The 17,546-nt window shown below is 44.4% G+C and overlaps 1 protein-coding gene across 2 annotated transcripts in view; it reads right to left on the bottom strand.

Annotated features, from left to right (window-relative positions):
• Nucleotides 1-15,566: 15,566 nt before the first annotated feature.
• The window catches only part of LOC123754993 (sphingomyelin phosphodiesterase), a 46,070-nt gene continuing 44,090 nt past the window's right edge, over nt 15,567-17,546 (bottom strand). The window contains exon 15 of one of the 2 annotated variants that reach the window (XM_045737360.2): nt 15,567-15,944. In XM_045737360.2, coding sequence (XP_045593316.1) covers nt 15,875-15,944 — 70 coding nt within the window. In that variant the 3' untranslated portion in view covers nt 15,567-15,874. The remainder of the gene's footprint in view (nt 15,945-17,546) is intronic. The other variant, XM_069332808.1, reaches the window with a different exon arrangement.

The following is a 17,546-nucleotide window of genomic DNA, read 5'->3' as shown; positions in this document are numbered from 1 at the left end:
CCCCCTATTTCTTTATTTACACGTGTTGATGCTGACATAATAAAAGAGGAAAATAATAATGCAGAATAAAGCGCCTGGCGGCAACGCCACTTGGCATCCAACACCAGCGAGGTGCCAGACGTCGCCCGCGCCACCCAAGCCCTGCCAAACTCTGCCAATAATATACCAAGCCATTGAGGCAATATATCTTAGACGGATCGCCTGCTTAACTGAAAAAATTAATCCCATCTTTTGCAAACAGTCGAATGTTTCATTTAGGCAGAGGGTACAAAAGAGCGAGAGATGTGGCACATTTGTGGAAAGGCGGCAGCGTGATGGGCGGGTGGCGGGAAGCAGGGGGGGGATGGCGGGAAGGAGAGGGGGAGGGCGGGAAGGGCAGCACACGTGACCACCAGTCTGCACGTGGGTCGCCATGCACACCTTCATGTTAAAGGGGCTAACCTCCTTCACATACTTGTTCTTACCTGTCACCTCTGCCAATTACTATGGACGCACCCACAGCTGCTGTAGGATGAGAGACAATGTCATTGCCTACTAATTACCCTAGAAATTACCTACTTAAAATTATCTGTTAGACTAAGGACCTGCCCGAAGCTCTAAGTGGTGTTAGTGGCTTTACAAGAATGTAAAAATATCAATGCTATGTTCTCTCATCAACCCAATGTACCTTCTTGTATTTAAATATATAAATAAATAAATGTAGAGTAAAACACAGGAACAGCGCCTGATGACACACCAACAAACCCAACCAGAGGGCCCCAACTAGGGGCCCCCATTCAAGTTTTTACTTGTGTAAAGGAGGAAATGTATATGTTTATCTCTCAGAATGTTTGGTAATATGTTTATTGTTTGTGATGTGTGTATATGTATGTATTAACACGATGTACTGAACGGGGTGAGAATAACTTGAGCTACCTCATCTCTTTGTGTGTATTTTACCTCAATAAACTTATTTAAATTTAAATTTAAATTTCAATTTCAATTCAAGTTTTGACTAAACAACTCAACCATGTCCCCCCCCCCCCACCACTCTAAGTTTGTGACGGCAGTGCTCAGCCCAGGTCCCCATGCAAGTTTACGACGAAAGGTACAAACTTAGTCCCATGCAAGTTTACGACGAAAGGTACAAACTTAGTCCCATGCAAGTTTACGACGAAAGGTACAAACTTAGTCCCATGCAAGTTTACGACGAAAGGTACAAACTTAGTCCCATGCAAGTTTTTAAGATGGACCTGTTACTCGCTACGATGGGGGAGGGGGGAGACGATAGTTAGACTGTCTCCAGCTATGCACCACGACCATCAGGTTGGGTATATAAATTAATATTGCAAGAACAGCAGTGGATTTCTTAGACAGTTCCCGGCAAGAAGTACCGGGCCAACAGGGTTGTATAGTACATATGTGGGTCTGCGGGCCGCTCCAAGCAACAGTCTGTTGGACCACACTCTCACAAGTCAAGTGCCAGAACCCTCTTCAGGTACTAACAAGGTGCTCATCAAAACTAGTCACGGACCTCCGGAACTTCACCAATCATCCAATCATCCACCTTAACACCACCAAGGTTCGAGGCTTGCACCACCAAACATCATGTTTCCACTAACCTTATAGTTATGCGCATCCACAAACATCCAACCATGCACCATTATCCACAAATATCTAACCAATCCTGGAGTCTTGCACTGCCAATCATGCAGTCATGTACCACAAACCAGACAGCCACGCCCCATGTGGTTCTAACCAATCATCAAGACACGCACCAATCACCCCCCAATCTAGTTACAGTCGTGCATAACATACCACTTAGCTCTCGCGAATCCTCTAGCAGTACACCACCCAGACGACATCACCGCTCTAGTCCTGATGCATCACCAACCCTGCAGGTGTGTACAGCAGGAACATCACCAACCCTGCAGGTGTGTACAGCAGGAACATCACCAACCCTGCAGGTGTGTACAACCGGAACATCACCAACCCTGCAGGTGTGTACAGCAGGAACATCACCAACCCTGCAGGTGTGTGCAACAGGAACATCACCAACCCTGCAGGTGTGAACAGTCAAGACAGCACTAACCTTCTAGCTGTACTCGCCTAATTGTACTTGTAGGGGTTAAACTTTTACTCTTTGGTCACGTCTCTTAACTCTCAGTCAACTGGAGTACAGATTCCTGAGCCTATTGGGCTCTATCATATCTACATTTGAAACTGTGTATGGAGTCAGCCTCCACCACAACACTGCCTAATGCATTCAATTTCTTAAGTCCCCTGACACTGAAACAAATCTTTCTAATGCAGACGAGGAGTCACAATAACGTGGCTGAAATATGTTGACCAGACCACACACTAGAAAGTGAAGGGACGACTTGAAAAAAACTCAAAAATCGACTTGAGAATGGTCCAAGACGGACCGAAACGTCGTCGTCCCTTCACTTTCTAGTGTGTGGTTTGGTCAACAAATCTTGTTAATGTTTCTGTGGCTCATTTGGGTACTGAAGGTTCCTCTGATGTCCCCTTTGCGCGAGTACCACCCGTGTTAAATAATGTCTTTATCTACCCTATAAATTTCTCTGAGAATGTTTTATGTGGTGATCATGTCTCTTTTGTCTTCATCACCGGAACATCCAACAACCCTTCAGTCTGTGTATCATCGGTATATTACCACCGTGCTCCGGGCATGCACCACAGACCAGTGGACCATCACCAGCTACCAGCCAGTCACCTTTAGTGCGTGTGCCATCACGGGTCGTCCGCCATGAACCAGCTACCAGCCAGTCACCTTTAGTGTGTGTGGGCCATCACGGGTCGTCCGCCATGAACCAGCTACCAGCCAGTCACCTTTAGTGTGCGTGTGCCATCACGGGTCGTCCGCCATGAGCCAGCTACCAGCCAGTCACCTTTAGTGTGTGTGGGCCATCACGGGTCGTCCGCCATGAGCCAGCTACCAGCCAGTCACCTTTAGTGTGTGGGCCATCACGGGTCGTCCAGCTTGGTAGACCAGTGACCAGCGTCCAGACCTCTCAATCCCCCAACATGGAGCTCCACCTGGCACGGTCCACTACAACTGGATGTACTCTGTACTTCATCTGTTCAGTTACTTCACTACTCTGTTTATTAATATGCTAAAGGGTCTCCAAACAAATCTTAAATCAACGTGACGCGTTTCTTTCGTTTCAGATTATATTTCAAAGCCTCTTTGTAATGGTATTGACAAAAGATTAATATGATCAATTTACCCTCTGTTGTGTGTTGCCGTGAAGGATACACGCAATATCAAGTTACCTGGTTGATACCTGGTTGATGGGGTTCTGGGAGTTCTTCTACTCCCCAAGCCCGGCCCGAGGCCAGGCTCGACTTGTGAGAGTTTGGTCCACCAGGCTGATGCTTGGAACGGCCCGCAGGCCCACATACCCACCACAGACCAACCAAGATGTCCACGGTTGTTCCTGTAATATTCCTGATGCTCGCTGGGAGGACGTTGAACAACCGTGGACCTCTGATGTTCATACAGTGTTCTCTGATTGTGCCCATGGCACCTCTGCACTAAGTTATTAATTAGTTCAAATAAAATCATCCAGATTGATTCCAGTCTTTTCAACATCCTGTACACTCATCAACCAATTGTAGCCTAATGATAACTGCACCTAATGCATCCACACAGAAATATATATAAGCAGAAATACGAGCATGCAGGCAGGAAGTAAGGTAGGCAGAACCTTTGATTAACAATGAGTCTAGGTAAGTAGAAACACAGGCTGGCAGACCAGCCCGTTCCTGTCATTTGACATTTCGTAAAAATTCAATTTTTTGCCTATCCTGTTACACTAACCTAAACAACCAGCCTAACCCATCCAGGTCGATGATCAGAAAATATCTGCAGTTTCCATTTAGGTGCTCTTGTTCTACTGTTCTCTGTGTGTATCTTGAGATGATTTTGGGGCTTAGCGTCCTCAGGAAGCAACCCGTAGCAGCTGTCTAACTCACAGGTACCTATTTACTGTTAGGTGAACAGGGGCATCAAGATAAAAGAAACTCTGCCCATTTGTTTCCGCCTCCACCGGGGATCGAACCCGGAACCTCAGGACTACGAATACCGATCGGTGTCCACTCAGCTGTCAGGCCCTCCAGGTTTATGAGAGATCTATGAGAAAATTATTTTGAGGCAATGAGGCGACTTGAACCGTTATGTTCAAGCGGTCGTGTTATGACCGCTACATGGGCTGACCGCTACATGGGTTGTCTGCTACATGGGCTGACCGCTACATGGGCTGACCGCTACATGGGCTGACCGCTACATGGGCTGACCGCTACATGGGTTGTCTGCTACATGGGCTGACCGCTACATGGGCTGACCGCTACATGGGCTGACCGCTCCATGGGTTGTCTGCTACATGGGCTGACCGCTACATGGGCTGACCGCTACATGGGTTAACCGCCACATAGGCTGACGAAACATGGGGTGACTCCGCATAGACTGACCGCTGACCGCCACATGAAGTGACATCTCTCCTACATCCTTCAAAATGAAAACGGTAAACAAAAAATAAAATGCTGAAGAGAGAGCTGATAGATTTGAAGCACTATTTCCAGGATACATGGAGGTCAACACCTTGGCGAGACGGAAACAGCGATCGAGGCCTTTTGGCGGGAATCGGACGCTGAGAACAAAGGTTTTCGTCAAGAATTTTCGTTGAGGTACTATAATGATCCATGATGCATAGATTGTGCGGGAGAAGAGTAGAAGAGTAGCACTTTACTTTGCCCCACTCGCTTATCTGAAACTTCATATGAACAAAAATATAGTTTAGAGGATAAACAAAAGTCACGGTAAGAACAAAAGAAGGTATGATGAAAGTGTTCGGGCGAAGTTGTCTGGAGTACTTTAGGCGCCTTCACACTTCCCAACCACGACAAAATCATCCTAATTCAAGGCTGTCGGAGGGTAGGTTTTAAGTAGAAGTCAAGAGTGGCAAGTAAGAGGACAGCATCAGCGGCAGAAAGAGCCACAAGGTGACCCAAGGACCGCAGCCACAGACGTGATTAACTGCGTGAGATTTATCAAGATGGCCGCACAATCTGGGCCCAACACCGTCGCACAATGGTCCACCTGTTACCTTCATGCCCACCACGGCAGGTACAACACGCCCCCACCACCTACACACGCTCTCACCTCCGCCACACGACACGGCCACACGCTAGCTCCCACTACCCCCCAGATAACCCCCACCACCACCGCACGCTTCCACCACCTCTACAAGACGCTCTTGTAGGTCGCTCTACAGGACTACGACAACATTCCGCCACCCCCGCCACACGACCACACTACCACCCTGGACACCTCCACACGACCCGCACGACAACACTCCGCCACACGCCACAACACAGGGAAGGCAATTTTAAGAAACAATAAGAGATAACAACCTGGGAGTAGACATAACCTCCAACACTAACACCAGAAGCGCATGTGAACAGGATAACATCAGCAGCATGTGGGAAGTTAGCAATTAAAAAACGTTGTTTAAGTACCAGGATTGACAGGTCTCAGCTATGAGGAGAGGTTGAGAGGATTCACCCCTCACAACCTTAGAGGAGAGAAGAAACATGAGGGGATATGATAACTACATGTACGATCTTGAGGGGGAATAAACAAAGTGGACAAAGGAAGTCTATTTAAATTAAAAAGAGAACAAGAGGACATTAGTGGAAGATGGATTCGCTTCCGAGTCAAAGACATGCATAAAAGTTCTCGTGCCCCGTTCGAGTGGCTGGCAAGTGGAATGCATTGAAAGAAGAGGTTGTCGAAGCCAATTCCATCCACAACTTTAAGGAATAAACTTGATGAAAAGATTAAGGTTGCGAGAAGTAATTAACGTATCAGGTATAAACGGTCAGGAAGCGGGCCATAAGGAGCTACATCTCACTCCCTCTATAGTCACTGATAGACAACAGCCACACAACCGTCGCTACTACCACACGATCACAACACGACCACCACCCCCACCACAACACGACCCCCACCCCCACCACAACACCCACCACTACACGACCCGTCAGCAGCAGTAGCCCCTCAACCAACACGTGTATGAAGGCTCACGTGGAAACACCAACATCTTAACCCCAGACACTGATACCCCCGCCAGCAATGTGATTGTGGCTTGCAACAGGGACTTGTGCTGGCCCCTGACGACCGGCCCAAGGCCTCCCTCGCCCCAGTTCCCCTGATGGCGCTCTCATAGTCCCTCGCCGGGCTCCGTGCTTTCAATAATTACCTTTAATGTGTTTACGACCTTGACTCGGGTGTGCCTCGGCCCCTACAGCAACATGGGACGGTGCAGTTATTAATGTCCAATCCCGCCCTCCCATCCCGGGGAGTTAACTGAAATATCTGAAGATCGCTCCTTGGCTTACGGTCGAGCTAGTGGGGCACTATGCTGGTGCTTGTAAGCACTATGCTGGTGCTTGTATGCACTATGCTGGTGCTTGTAAGCACTATGCTGGTGCTTGTATGCACTATGCTGGTGCTTGTATGCACTATGCTGGTGCTTGTAAGCACTATGCTGGTGCTCTTCCAACATGAGGGTTGTGTTCCAGTGTAGATTGGCAGCTGGAAGCCTCATGCTGGCGTCGAACTGATAGCCCGTTTTCCCTGGATTTAATTACTTTTGCGAGAGGTTTCCACAATGCTCACTTTTACTGCCGACCTCCTCCCTGCTAATCTGCTTGTTCTTAAACACATTAATATACTGCACAATTTTGTTTTTCTTTTATTTTAGTGATTCAATGAAAATATTTTGATCCCTGAAAGCATCTAACTTGAAGCATCTCCCCTAGATTAAGAACTAATACTTATTTATTCCTTAATTTCAGCGTTGTTAATCACCAAACATCTCGCCAAAAACATTCACGAGTGATTTTGTATTCTCGGTAAATAATTTTTAGTCGGTGCCTTGAGTCCCATTTCACAGCATCTCTCAGCCAAGACTTCACCGAGATTTCAAGTCTATTGTTCCTCACATCCGTCCCTGAATCCAGATCTCTCCCATGACATTCCTTGTACCCAACCATACCCTGACTCCCACCCAGGTCATTGCTCTCACATGTCCATGACCTGACGCCCCTCCCATAATATGGTATTACTCTGTCATGCCCTGACGCCGCTGTCACGGCCTTCCTCGTACGCGTCCATGGCCTGACGTCTTCCCATGACATCCCTCGGATCCGTCTATGCCCTGACTTCACCCTCAATTACTGCCCTGGAGTATTTTCAACTTGTCCTTGACCTATAGTGTCTTTTTAACCCATCCCCAAAACAACGTTCCCTCGCCCCTATTTCCTACCCGATGCCCCTCATCTTGTCCATGCTCTGAAATGTCTTCACCCCATTCCTGCCCTAACGTTCCTTACCTTACCTTACCCTGCCCAAACAAACATCACATCTATATGTTTCGCCACCTATGTAACTTGCTTCACTGACTTCAGAAGTCCCTCTCATCTGAAGTGGTATTCTGCTTAGTCTGGCATACCCTGATTTCGAGATGTCGCAAACAGTGGAATAATTGTCTACGGCTTCATTCTATTGGAAGACAGGTGTTCTCGATATCTTCTCCACACACCTGTCGTCTGTCAGCCCCCAGGGTACCTGGCACATGACAGAACAACCCAGACAATCAAGGTGACCTGTTTGGAGGTGTCACCCGCCATCACCACCTGCGGCCGACATAATGAAACTTTCAAGAAAGGATGCAAATATGACACGACCTCGCACGGGGTCACCTTTGACACCTGGAAGCCCGCAGCTGCTCCAGGTATTGACCTGCGACTGTCACCTGTCCGAGACCCATTGTCACCAGCTGCCGCTCCAACAACTTGACGTAAATTTCCTCATTCACTCATCACTCGAGTGAATCTCTTGGTAGATAGCATGGTCCAAATATTCCCTACCAACCCTCACCCCTCACAACACGTAAGAGCAGTGACTCCTTTTGCCCTTTTCTTTTGTATCATCACAAGTTCACTGTGACTTGAAGGAGCGTCGCCACAAACTTATATAAACCTTTATCAGTTATATAAGACAGACAAGATATACAACAGCAGAAAAAAAACAAAGTAAAAAGTTTGATGGAATAACATTTATTTTATATATTTACTCACATAACATATAGGCGCCTGAAGAGCGAGCATCAGCTCCCCCCATCTCTCAGTTACCAATATCCTGGTGTACGGGATTCCGACCTTGTCCAGTCATACATATATCAACTACCGAAGCTGTGAATGGAATTAACCTAAATCTTCTCCCTTTCTAGCACATCCCCACTTACCCTTCACTCTGGAGAACTGCAGACGAGGAGTCACAAGAACGTGACTGAAGTATGTTGACTAAACCACACACTAGAAGGTGAAGGGACGACGACGTTTCAGTCCGTCCTGGACCATTCTCAAATCTGGAGAACTGTCTTCACATCCCCGTAGCTCATCCCTACTTTCTTGTCTCCACCCAGACCCTTGTCTTACTCTTTCAGAGACCAAGGTCAAGGGCCAGATTCACGAAAGCACTTACGCAAGCACTTACGAACCTGTACATCTTTTCTCAATCTTTGGCGGCTTTGTTTACAATTATTAAACAGTTAATGAGCTCCGAAGCACCAGGAGACTGTTTATAACAATAACAAGTTGAATGGGAAGTTTTCATGCTTGTAAACTATTTAATAAATATAACCAAAGCCGTCAAAGATTGAGGAAAGACGAACACGTTCGTAAGTGTTTGCGTAAGTGCTTTCGTGAATCTGGCCCCAGTCCCGCAACGATTTTGATCTCACAACTTACCTAGATTTCTGAACGATGCTTTAGGGTTCTTTTAAGGTACGATGCTTTATGTATGCTGCTAATGTGGCTAGTTTGTGTGGGACTTGGTGCTATGTCTGCCCCTACACTGTTTTCTTGTATTGTTGTGGCAGTGGCCACTATACACAGTGGCTGGTGGTGAGGGAGGAGGCCGGCCAGCTGGTGGTGAGGGAGGAGGCCGGCCAGCTGGTGGTGAGGGAGGAGGCCGGCCAGCTGGTGGTGAGGGAGGAGGCCGGCCAGCTGGTGGTGAGGGAGGAGGCCGGCCAGCTGGTGGTGAGGGAGGAGGCCGGCCAGCTGGTGGTGAAGGAGGAGGCCGGCCAGCTGGTGGTGAAGGAGGAGGCCGGCCAGCTGGTGGTGAAGGAGGAGGCCGGCCAGCTGGTGGTGAAGGAGGAGGCCGGCCAGCTGGTGGTGAGGGCGGGTCGGCACGCATGCGCAGGGATGTCACGTGGCCGCACATCTCCCGCCGTTCATTCCCTCGCTGGACACAGTCAGCTGTGACGTCACCGCCGTGCCTCCCTGACTCAAATTCAAATTCACCAACCCAACTCAGCGGAGCACGGCCTTAGGCCTAACTCAAATGATGTTAAACAAACATCATCATCTCCCCAGCATCCCCCCTCCCAAACCCCCACCCCAGCATCCCCCCCCCAATCATAATCCACCTGCTGCTGTTGACATTTTTGCAGAGCTGGAGACACGTGCCGGCTGGGTGACGTCACCGTTAAGAGGCTGGGGTCAGCGTTGCCTGTGCACTCGTGGTGTGAGTGAGAGCTGCCTGTGCACTCGTGGTGTGAGTGAGAGCTGCCTGAGCACTCGTGGTGTGAGTGGGAGCTGCCTAGCTGTACACTCGTGGTGTAAGAGCTGCCTGTGCACCCGTGGTATGATTGAGAGCTGTCTGTACACACGAATTAATAAGACTGCAGAAGGTGGATGTAGCGGTGAGTGAATAAGACCACAGAAGACCCGCGCACAACGCTGGTGGTGCTGAAAAAGATCCAAGAGTTTCGAGAGAACAATTCCATTGTCAGGATAGATCTGTGAGCATGTTAAGTATTAACTATTTGGATGATAGTGGACTTTGTGATAAATTTGGCGTGCCAGCCTCGAGGGTTTTCGTGGACTAAATCAGAGCAGCAACTGTATTGGTTGCAGGGTATAATATTAGTTTGCTTCACAAGCCTAGTAATTAATATTATTGTTCTGCTTTCGTCTTGTCCATCGATACCTGGTTACCTGGTTGATATCTGGTTGATGGGGTTCTGGGAGTTCTTCTACTCCCCAAGCCCGGCCCGGGGCCAGACTTGACTTGTGAGAGTTTGGTCCACCAGACTGAAATGTCATTGTAAAGATAGAACAAGTTATTTAGTGATACCGGATTTAGTGATTTGGAGGAAGTACCTTTGCCTAACGCACTGCTGCTATACACGAGTGTGTTGTCTTTTCATTTTATAGGAAAGAGGCTTAGTCTAGGACTCTAGTTTTAATTGCGGGGAGAGCCTGCAAACAAAGAAACTAAATTTAAAACGAGGATCTGGGCGCTATGCCCAATAGGAAGCTCTTCTCATGTTAGCTTCCCACACAATACCGTAGAAAGTCCGTTTATCTTCACCACACCAATCAACACTAAAACCGCCAAGTTCCGTGCCTTAACAGGATTAACTCTAGTCCATCAGTCTTTGGTCTCGCAGCCTGAGGTAGGCTCAGGTGTCGTGGATTAGTGGTAGAAGCTATTTCAAAGAAAAAAAACGCCAACTATGGATGGTACGGACTCATCAGACGAGGAAATCTTAGTAGGACCTCCACGGCCACAGCACAAATGCGACACCTACTCCGTACAAGAACTCCTCATGGAGGCCACCTCACCATACTCCAACGACAGCACGGCCATATCAACTAGCAGCAAGTTTCAGTCAAAGAAAAAACGGGAGACCTATAAACCAACGAGCTTCATAACTGGTACAGCCATCCCGGTCCTGGGTTCGATCCCAGGCGCCGGCGAGAAACAATGGGCAGAGTTTCTTTCACCCTATGCCCCTGTTACCTAGCAGTAAATAGGTACCTGGGTGTTAGTCAGCTGTCACGGGCTGCTTCCTGGGGGTGGAGGCCTGGTCGAGGACCGGACCGCGGGGACACTAAAGCCCCGAAATCATCTCAAGATAACCTCAAGATAAGATCCCTCCGAGGCTGAAATCCACCATGAAGACCCCCATCCATCCACATATCTCAAGTATCAGCTATTAGTACTGGGAATGGCTCGAAAGAGCCTTCACCTACGGGCCATTCATGCCCGTAGGGTGGCTTAAAATTTATTAATCAATCAATCAATCAGTCCACCAGTCAATGCCACAACCATTTTGGACACTGGTCTTACAGTTCTCCACAACACCATTTCTTGTGTTAACCCTAAACCTGCGCGGCCTGTAGCCAAGGGTTTGATACAACGACACTAGAGGGCCCCCAAATGAGGAGGAATGACAGGTTATCAGGCTAAAACAAGGCTACAAGGAAGTACTCACCCGCATTGCCCTCTTAGTGGTCCAGAAATCAACATCGCTGAGGGTGCCGAAGTTCCTGCCGACACGAGAGTCGCTTTACAATAACCGCTAGTACAGTATGATACACATAAATAACATTGAAAATAATAAGCCTATGTCTATCCTGTACCCAAGATCATTTACCCTGCAAAGTTATGTGAGGCTAGCCCGAAGAATCTGACTTCCAACCTTGGCAAGACAGAAATTCTCTTTAATATATATATATATATATATATATATATATATATATATATATATATATATATATATATATATATATATATATATATATATATATATATATATAATTATGCGTACTGTTTATCTAGATTGCTAACCTAACTGTATGTCAATTTCATAATCTAATTGTGCGCCAGTTTGGTAGCCTACTGAATGTCTAGTTTGATAGCCTGATAGGCTATCTAGCTTGATAGACTGAATGTATGTTTAAACAGCTAGTCTGGCTGTGTCTAGCTTGATTGACAATGTGTAGCCAGATAGTATAACCGTGTCTAGGCTGATAGCCTGGCTGTAAGTCAAGCTAGATTGCCTGGTGGTATTGACATAGGCTATCAAATTCGACTTGCAATAAGCACTATTTGGACTACTTTTGTTTGTTGGGATATGGTGGTATGTCTGGCCAGATAGCCTAAATGTATGTCTAACCTGATAGCTTAGTTCTATGTTTTACTTGAAGCCTGTCTTGTCAAAAGTCCCAATATTTGTTATGGTGATTTTATCCAGGGTCGGTACATTGGACGATGTTCCTTCCCCAATTGCTTAATTCAACAAAGTCCCCGCAAAAATGTTGTCGAGTTACGTACCTTCGCACTTCGAGAGGCTGACTGTCCGTGTAGATCACCGTCAGTACAGTTATGCATTTTTCCGTTGATTGCATTTACTAAAACTAACATACACATTTTGAACTACAGAACACAACTGCAAACATCCACACGAATCCCTGGAGTCAGATTCACGAAGCAGTTACATATAAGTACTTACGAACGTGTACATCTTTCCTCAATTTTTGACGACTTTGGTTACATTTATTAAACAGTTTACAAGCATGAAAACTTGCCAATCAACTGTTGTTATTGTTATAAACAGCCTCCAGGTGCTTCGGAGCTCATTAACTGTTTAATAATTGTAAACAAAACAGCCAAAGATTGAGAAAAAGATGTACAGGTTCGTAAGTGCTTGCGTAACTGCTTCGTGAATCTGGCCTCTGGTTGATATGCTTTTTTTTTTCATTCGCCGAAATGTAGGCGGTTTAAGACCAAGTTTAGCAGTGTGTGGAGGCGAGCGTGGGGGAGCTGGGCCGACCTCACGTGTCCCAGCACCTGATGTCACGCCTCACGTGGCCTCTGATCCCCTAGCTCCATCCAACTCACACAGCATGCGCCCTCGCCATACATCACGATCTTTTTTCTTCTGCTACAATATAATGTCTGATTATCAAGAGATTTGCTTGAATTTTGTATCACGTACAAATGCTTCACAGCCCCCTATAGCGTGAGCTCAAGGTTGAGGAGCTCGTCTCCGCGGGATGGTGTACTTATGAAGGTACAGAACAAAAATGGTATCATCGTGAGCTTACACGTGACTCCTCCATTCAACTCACTTCCATTTATTTGACTTTTCCCACACAACTGACTGACTCTTCAATTAAATCTAATATATATGGTTCAGCATATCTATGTCCATATATTTCAATAAAATAGTTAGGATATATGGTAAACTATTACGTGATGGCCAAACTACCTTGTGCATAATAACAGTGAAGTGACAATCAGTGAAAAGATAAGCTGCTGAGCATCATCACTGGACCATCATTACCGACTAATTTCTTCAGAGATCTGTGCATGGGTTCAATCAGTGCAAATTACCTCAAGCCCATCATCACCCAGCAAAAATGTCTGTGATGTGTCGAAGGATACATCGTCAGTTTTTTTTTTTGGGGGGGGGGGGGGGGGGTGGAAATCGAGCGCAAAGCAAGGCCTTTGTTCCACTGTAAAGTGGGTGGCCCCGGCACGCCGGGCTACTTAAGGCAGTGGGGCCAGGCTCCCGGGTCATTCATTTCCCGGACCCATTAACTCGTCGCGTTCCTCGTCAAAAACCCTCCCTCCTCCTCCTCCTCCTCCTTCCTCCTGGTGCCATTCCTCTTTGCCGAGTAGGGGCAAAATCTGCTGTCTGAACTACTTCCTGCCCGAAACGCTTTGCGTAATAGTGGCTTTAGGCATTGTATGTACTAGCTCTATCTATAAATCGATCAATTTATGTAAAATCTCTTGTATGTATGTACCTTACCTGAATAAACATTTATTATTATTATTATTATTTATATAACAAACATTGTCTTCAGACAACAGACACCCCTCTGTTTAAATCCTTGAACATGCTGAACATGCACTCACTACACACATTCTCTTGTGCTATTTATACTGTACGTGCAAAGCCCCGGTCCTAAATCCTAATCTGAAACTCTTCCTTGATATATGTACTATGAGCACCACACCAGAAATAAATCGTTCTTTGATAACCCTAAAGACTAAATCTGTGCAAACACACCAAGCAAATAAAAGTATCTACTTGATGGAACTCGCTCCCTAATGAATTAAAAAAATCTGTCTAACCTATGCTTTATTCAAAAGTAAAACCGAAAAAGTACCGAGTTTCCTCATAGTTTCGTTTCTTGTGATAATCACTCGCCCAGTTTTAGTACTGTACATACTTATGACATGCAACTTCACCAGTATTATTAATACTCTTAATTTATATTGTAGTTATTATGTCAAACCCGAATTCTGCTACAGTGTGTCTGTTAATACTCTTACTTTTTATCTGTTAGATTAAAGAACTTGCCCGAAACACTTTGCGTCTTAGTGACATTGCAAAAATGTAAAAACACTATTGTTATGTGCTCTGACATAATGTACCTTCTATATAAATAAAATAAATAAGATCAGAATCCCATTTCAGATTTTTCATGGGCAAATGAGTTTTAAATGTGGCCATATGACAGTGTGACCAAATAATAATAATAATACTGTATTAATATTTTATTTATACAAGTGTACACAAATATGATACATGAACAAAGGAAGACACATAGGTAAGATATGTACAATGCATAAAGTCACTAATACGTAGTGCATTTTGGGCAAACTTTAAATAAAACAATTAGGTTGTTTTTAGTATGTATTAGTGGTGCATTAAGACCCTGGAAGGTTTGAGTTTCTAACTTCAACTTTAGGTGACTAGATGTGGCTCTTGCCAGAGTTTACATCTGGTTGGTTCAGTCAAAAGACGGTAAAGTGTTTACCATCGTTTGACTGATAGGTTATCAGTCAACAACTACAGTAAATAGTTAAAAAAGCTAGGTAGGAAAAAGATGCTCTAAGAGAGGTTTATGGTGTTAATGTACTTGGTAAGGGTGGTACTTATTTTGGATCTAATCCATTTAAGGTCTTAATCATGGGCTTATAAGTGTGTCAACTTATAAGTGTATTATATAAGTGGATTAATGAACAGTACTTGAGAAATGTTTAGAGTAGACACTAACAGAAATATATCTGAGTAAACACTAAAGAAATATATCAATAGGTCCAATATAACTCGCACAAGAGGTAATGGCTTCAATTTCAACAGACACACTAAGGCAGACAACAGATGATTTTTTGCACATAAGGTAATAAACTCATGGAAACCCTTACTTGTCAAAGCCATAAATGCCAAGACAGTACAGAACTCATTTAAAATGCAGCTGAAAAAATATCCCCTGTAATAATGATGGTCCTTTGGCAAGCTACTAACTTCATACTTCCGGCGAGGCCAGTAGAGATGGTGGTCCTCAGGTAAATCCAAGTAAATAAGAAGAGAGAGTGAATGTATTTGTTCCTATTATATATGAAAATTCATGAGACATATACACCTGTTTTTATGATGTAGTGGGGTGCTACTGTGGATGACTGCTGCATTGTGGTGGTGCTCCTTTACTGTATCTGTGGTGCTATACTGTATATGGTTAGTGTTATTATGAATGGACAAGTTATCTTTACGTGTTTTAATATCTTTGACTTGCTTTCACTATCAGTATAATATTCCCTTTTGCCTGGGCTGGTGATTTCCCACCCCCATGGCAATGGGAAATAGGGAAAGTATAATGTATGTGTGCATGTATAATTTAAATAACTAACCATCTTATAGTATTATTTACAGAGTTGTGCAATTATATAAAGAAATGCAATTATTTCCTATAAAATAAAATCCAGTCTGTCTCAGTACACGTCAATGTTAGTATTTATTTTTAGTCAATATATGTATATATACATAACTACAGGAAAAAACTCACACAATAAATACACGTGTACACCATTCACACAATTTACTTGAAGGCTATATATAGTTCTGTTTGCACTAATCTTCAAATAATCAGTTAATCTTCTTATGAAGTCAAATTGACTGAGTCGGAGCCATGCCAGTCAAGGTCAACTTGAATGACGAGGTCAGAGAAGGAAAAAAAGTATGAGCTTTGGTATGGCGATGGCAGCTACTGGTACAGCCACTGCTAGGGACCTGTAATACAGTATAATGCCTTTTACAAACTGTGAAATAGCTTTGTGTGTTAATAACACAAAGTTAATTTATTGTACTGATAATTAAAGTACATCACTTAAAAGAGATTAACAATGTATCAAATACATACAGTAAGAGAAATTCTGTCAGTGGAATGGTTAGTTATACAAATGACCATTATATGATTAACCTATTGCTATACTGTACAATAGGTTCGGCACATTTCCTTTCACCTAATGCCTCTGCTCTCCAAGCAGAAAATAGGTACCTGGGAGTAAGTTAACTGTTGTGGGGGTAACATCCTAGGGTGGATCAGTATTTTGACCTTGGGAAGGACCTCAATATGAGCAATATGTATGTTTATACATACACATTCTGTGTATGTATAAACATACACAGGATGCCTGTCCCCTGACAAAACTGATTTGAATCTGTCCTCTAACTGTATACAAATGTTCAAATGTCCAAACTACCTAAAGTTATACTGTACCTAATCTTTTATTTCATAAACAGTATTTCCACTTTTGTTCTTGAAAGCAGCAGCATCTGCATAATACTGGGTAAATACTTTCTCATGATTCCTTTCTTTTTTATTAATGACAGTTTGGAAGTCTCGGCTTAAAATCTTAATTATAACAGTGTGTGTGTGTGTGTGAAAATAGAGTTATAAAAGCATAATTTTGAACCTTACCTTACCTTACCTTACAGCTCACTCTTAAGACCAGAGTAGTACAGTGTACTTTATCATGTCAAGTTAAAGTTCTTTATGCATCACAATTGAAGGACCTTAATTCTATACCTTAACCTAACGCTAAAATACTGCACAAATTTTTGGCAAACTTGGTTTTCTTATCTTACGAAATATGAATATATTTTGGCATTTCTCCTGTTTTAATTTTCAGCCTAATCAACAGCTCTTTACCCCTCCTGAAATACTGTATTGATATAAACTTCCAATATCTTGACTTTCATTGTTCCAATAATAATTAAATTATCCTTCAATACACAGACAAATCACATTAACATGATGCAGGCGATGAGACACAATAACGTGGCTAAAGTATGATGACAAGACCACACACTAGAATGTGAAGGGACGACGACGTTTCAATTTATTGCCTGTTTCTACTTCCTCATCACAATCGACTGGAGAATGGTCCAGGACGGACCGAAACGTCGTCACCCCTTCACATTCTAGTGTGTGGTCTTGTCATCACATTAACATGATACGTACATCAATGAACAAATCAAATAGAGCGTGCCTGGGAACACCCAGTGCATAGGTTCGAACCTTCATTAAGGCTCCTGTGGATTTGTTCAATTAAATTATTAATATTTACCTGAGGGCTTCCATCTAGTGGCCTCAAAGCAGGCAGGAAGCTGGCAGCTTGTCAAAGGTCCCCTCCATTTTTTCTGAGGATTTTTTAAATTGGATTTTGAACTGTAATGATGTTTTGGCATTTACAGTTTGACAGGTATGCAGTTTCATGGGTTTATAACCTCATGGGTGAAAAAAGCATCCCCTGCTATCTGTCCTACACTGTGGCTTGTTGAACTTAAAGCTGTTGCCCCTTGTATGTGGTACATGTGACCTTTTAAAGA

Source organism: Procambarus clarkii, chromosome 28, assembly GCF_040958095.1.
Source record: "Procambarus clarkii isolate CNS0578487 chromosome 28, FALCON_Pclarkii_2.0, whole genome shotgun sequence".
Taxonomy (NCBI): domain Eukaryota; kingdom Metazoa; phylum Arthropoda; class Malacostraca; order Decapoda; family Cambaridae; genus Procambarus; species Procambarus clarkii.
The sequence above is the reverse complement of the archived record's forward strand: the minus strand, read 5'-3'. Positions and strand labels throughout refer to the sequence as shown.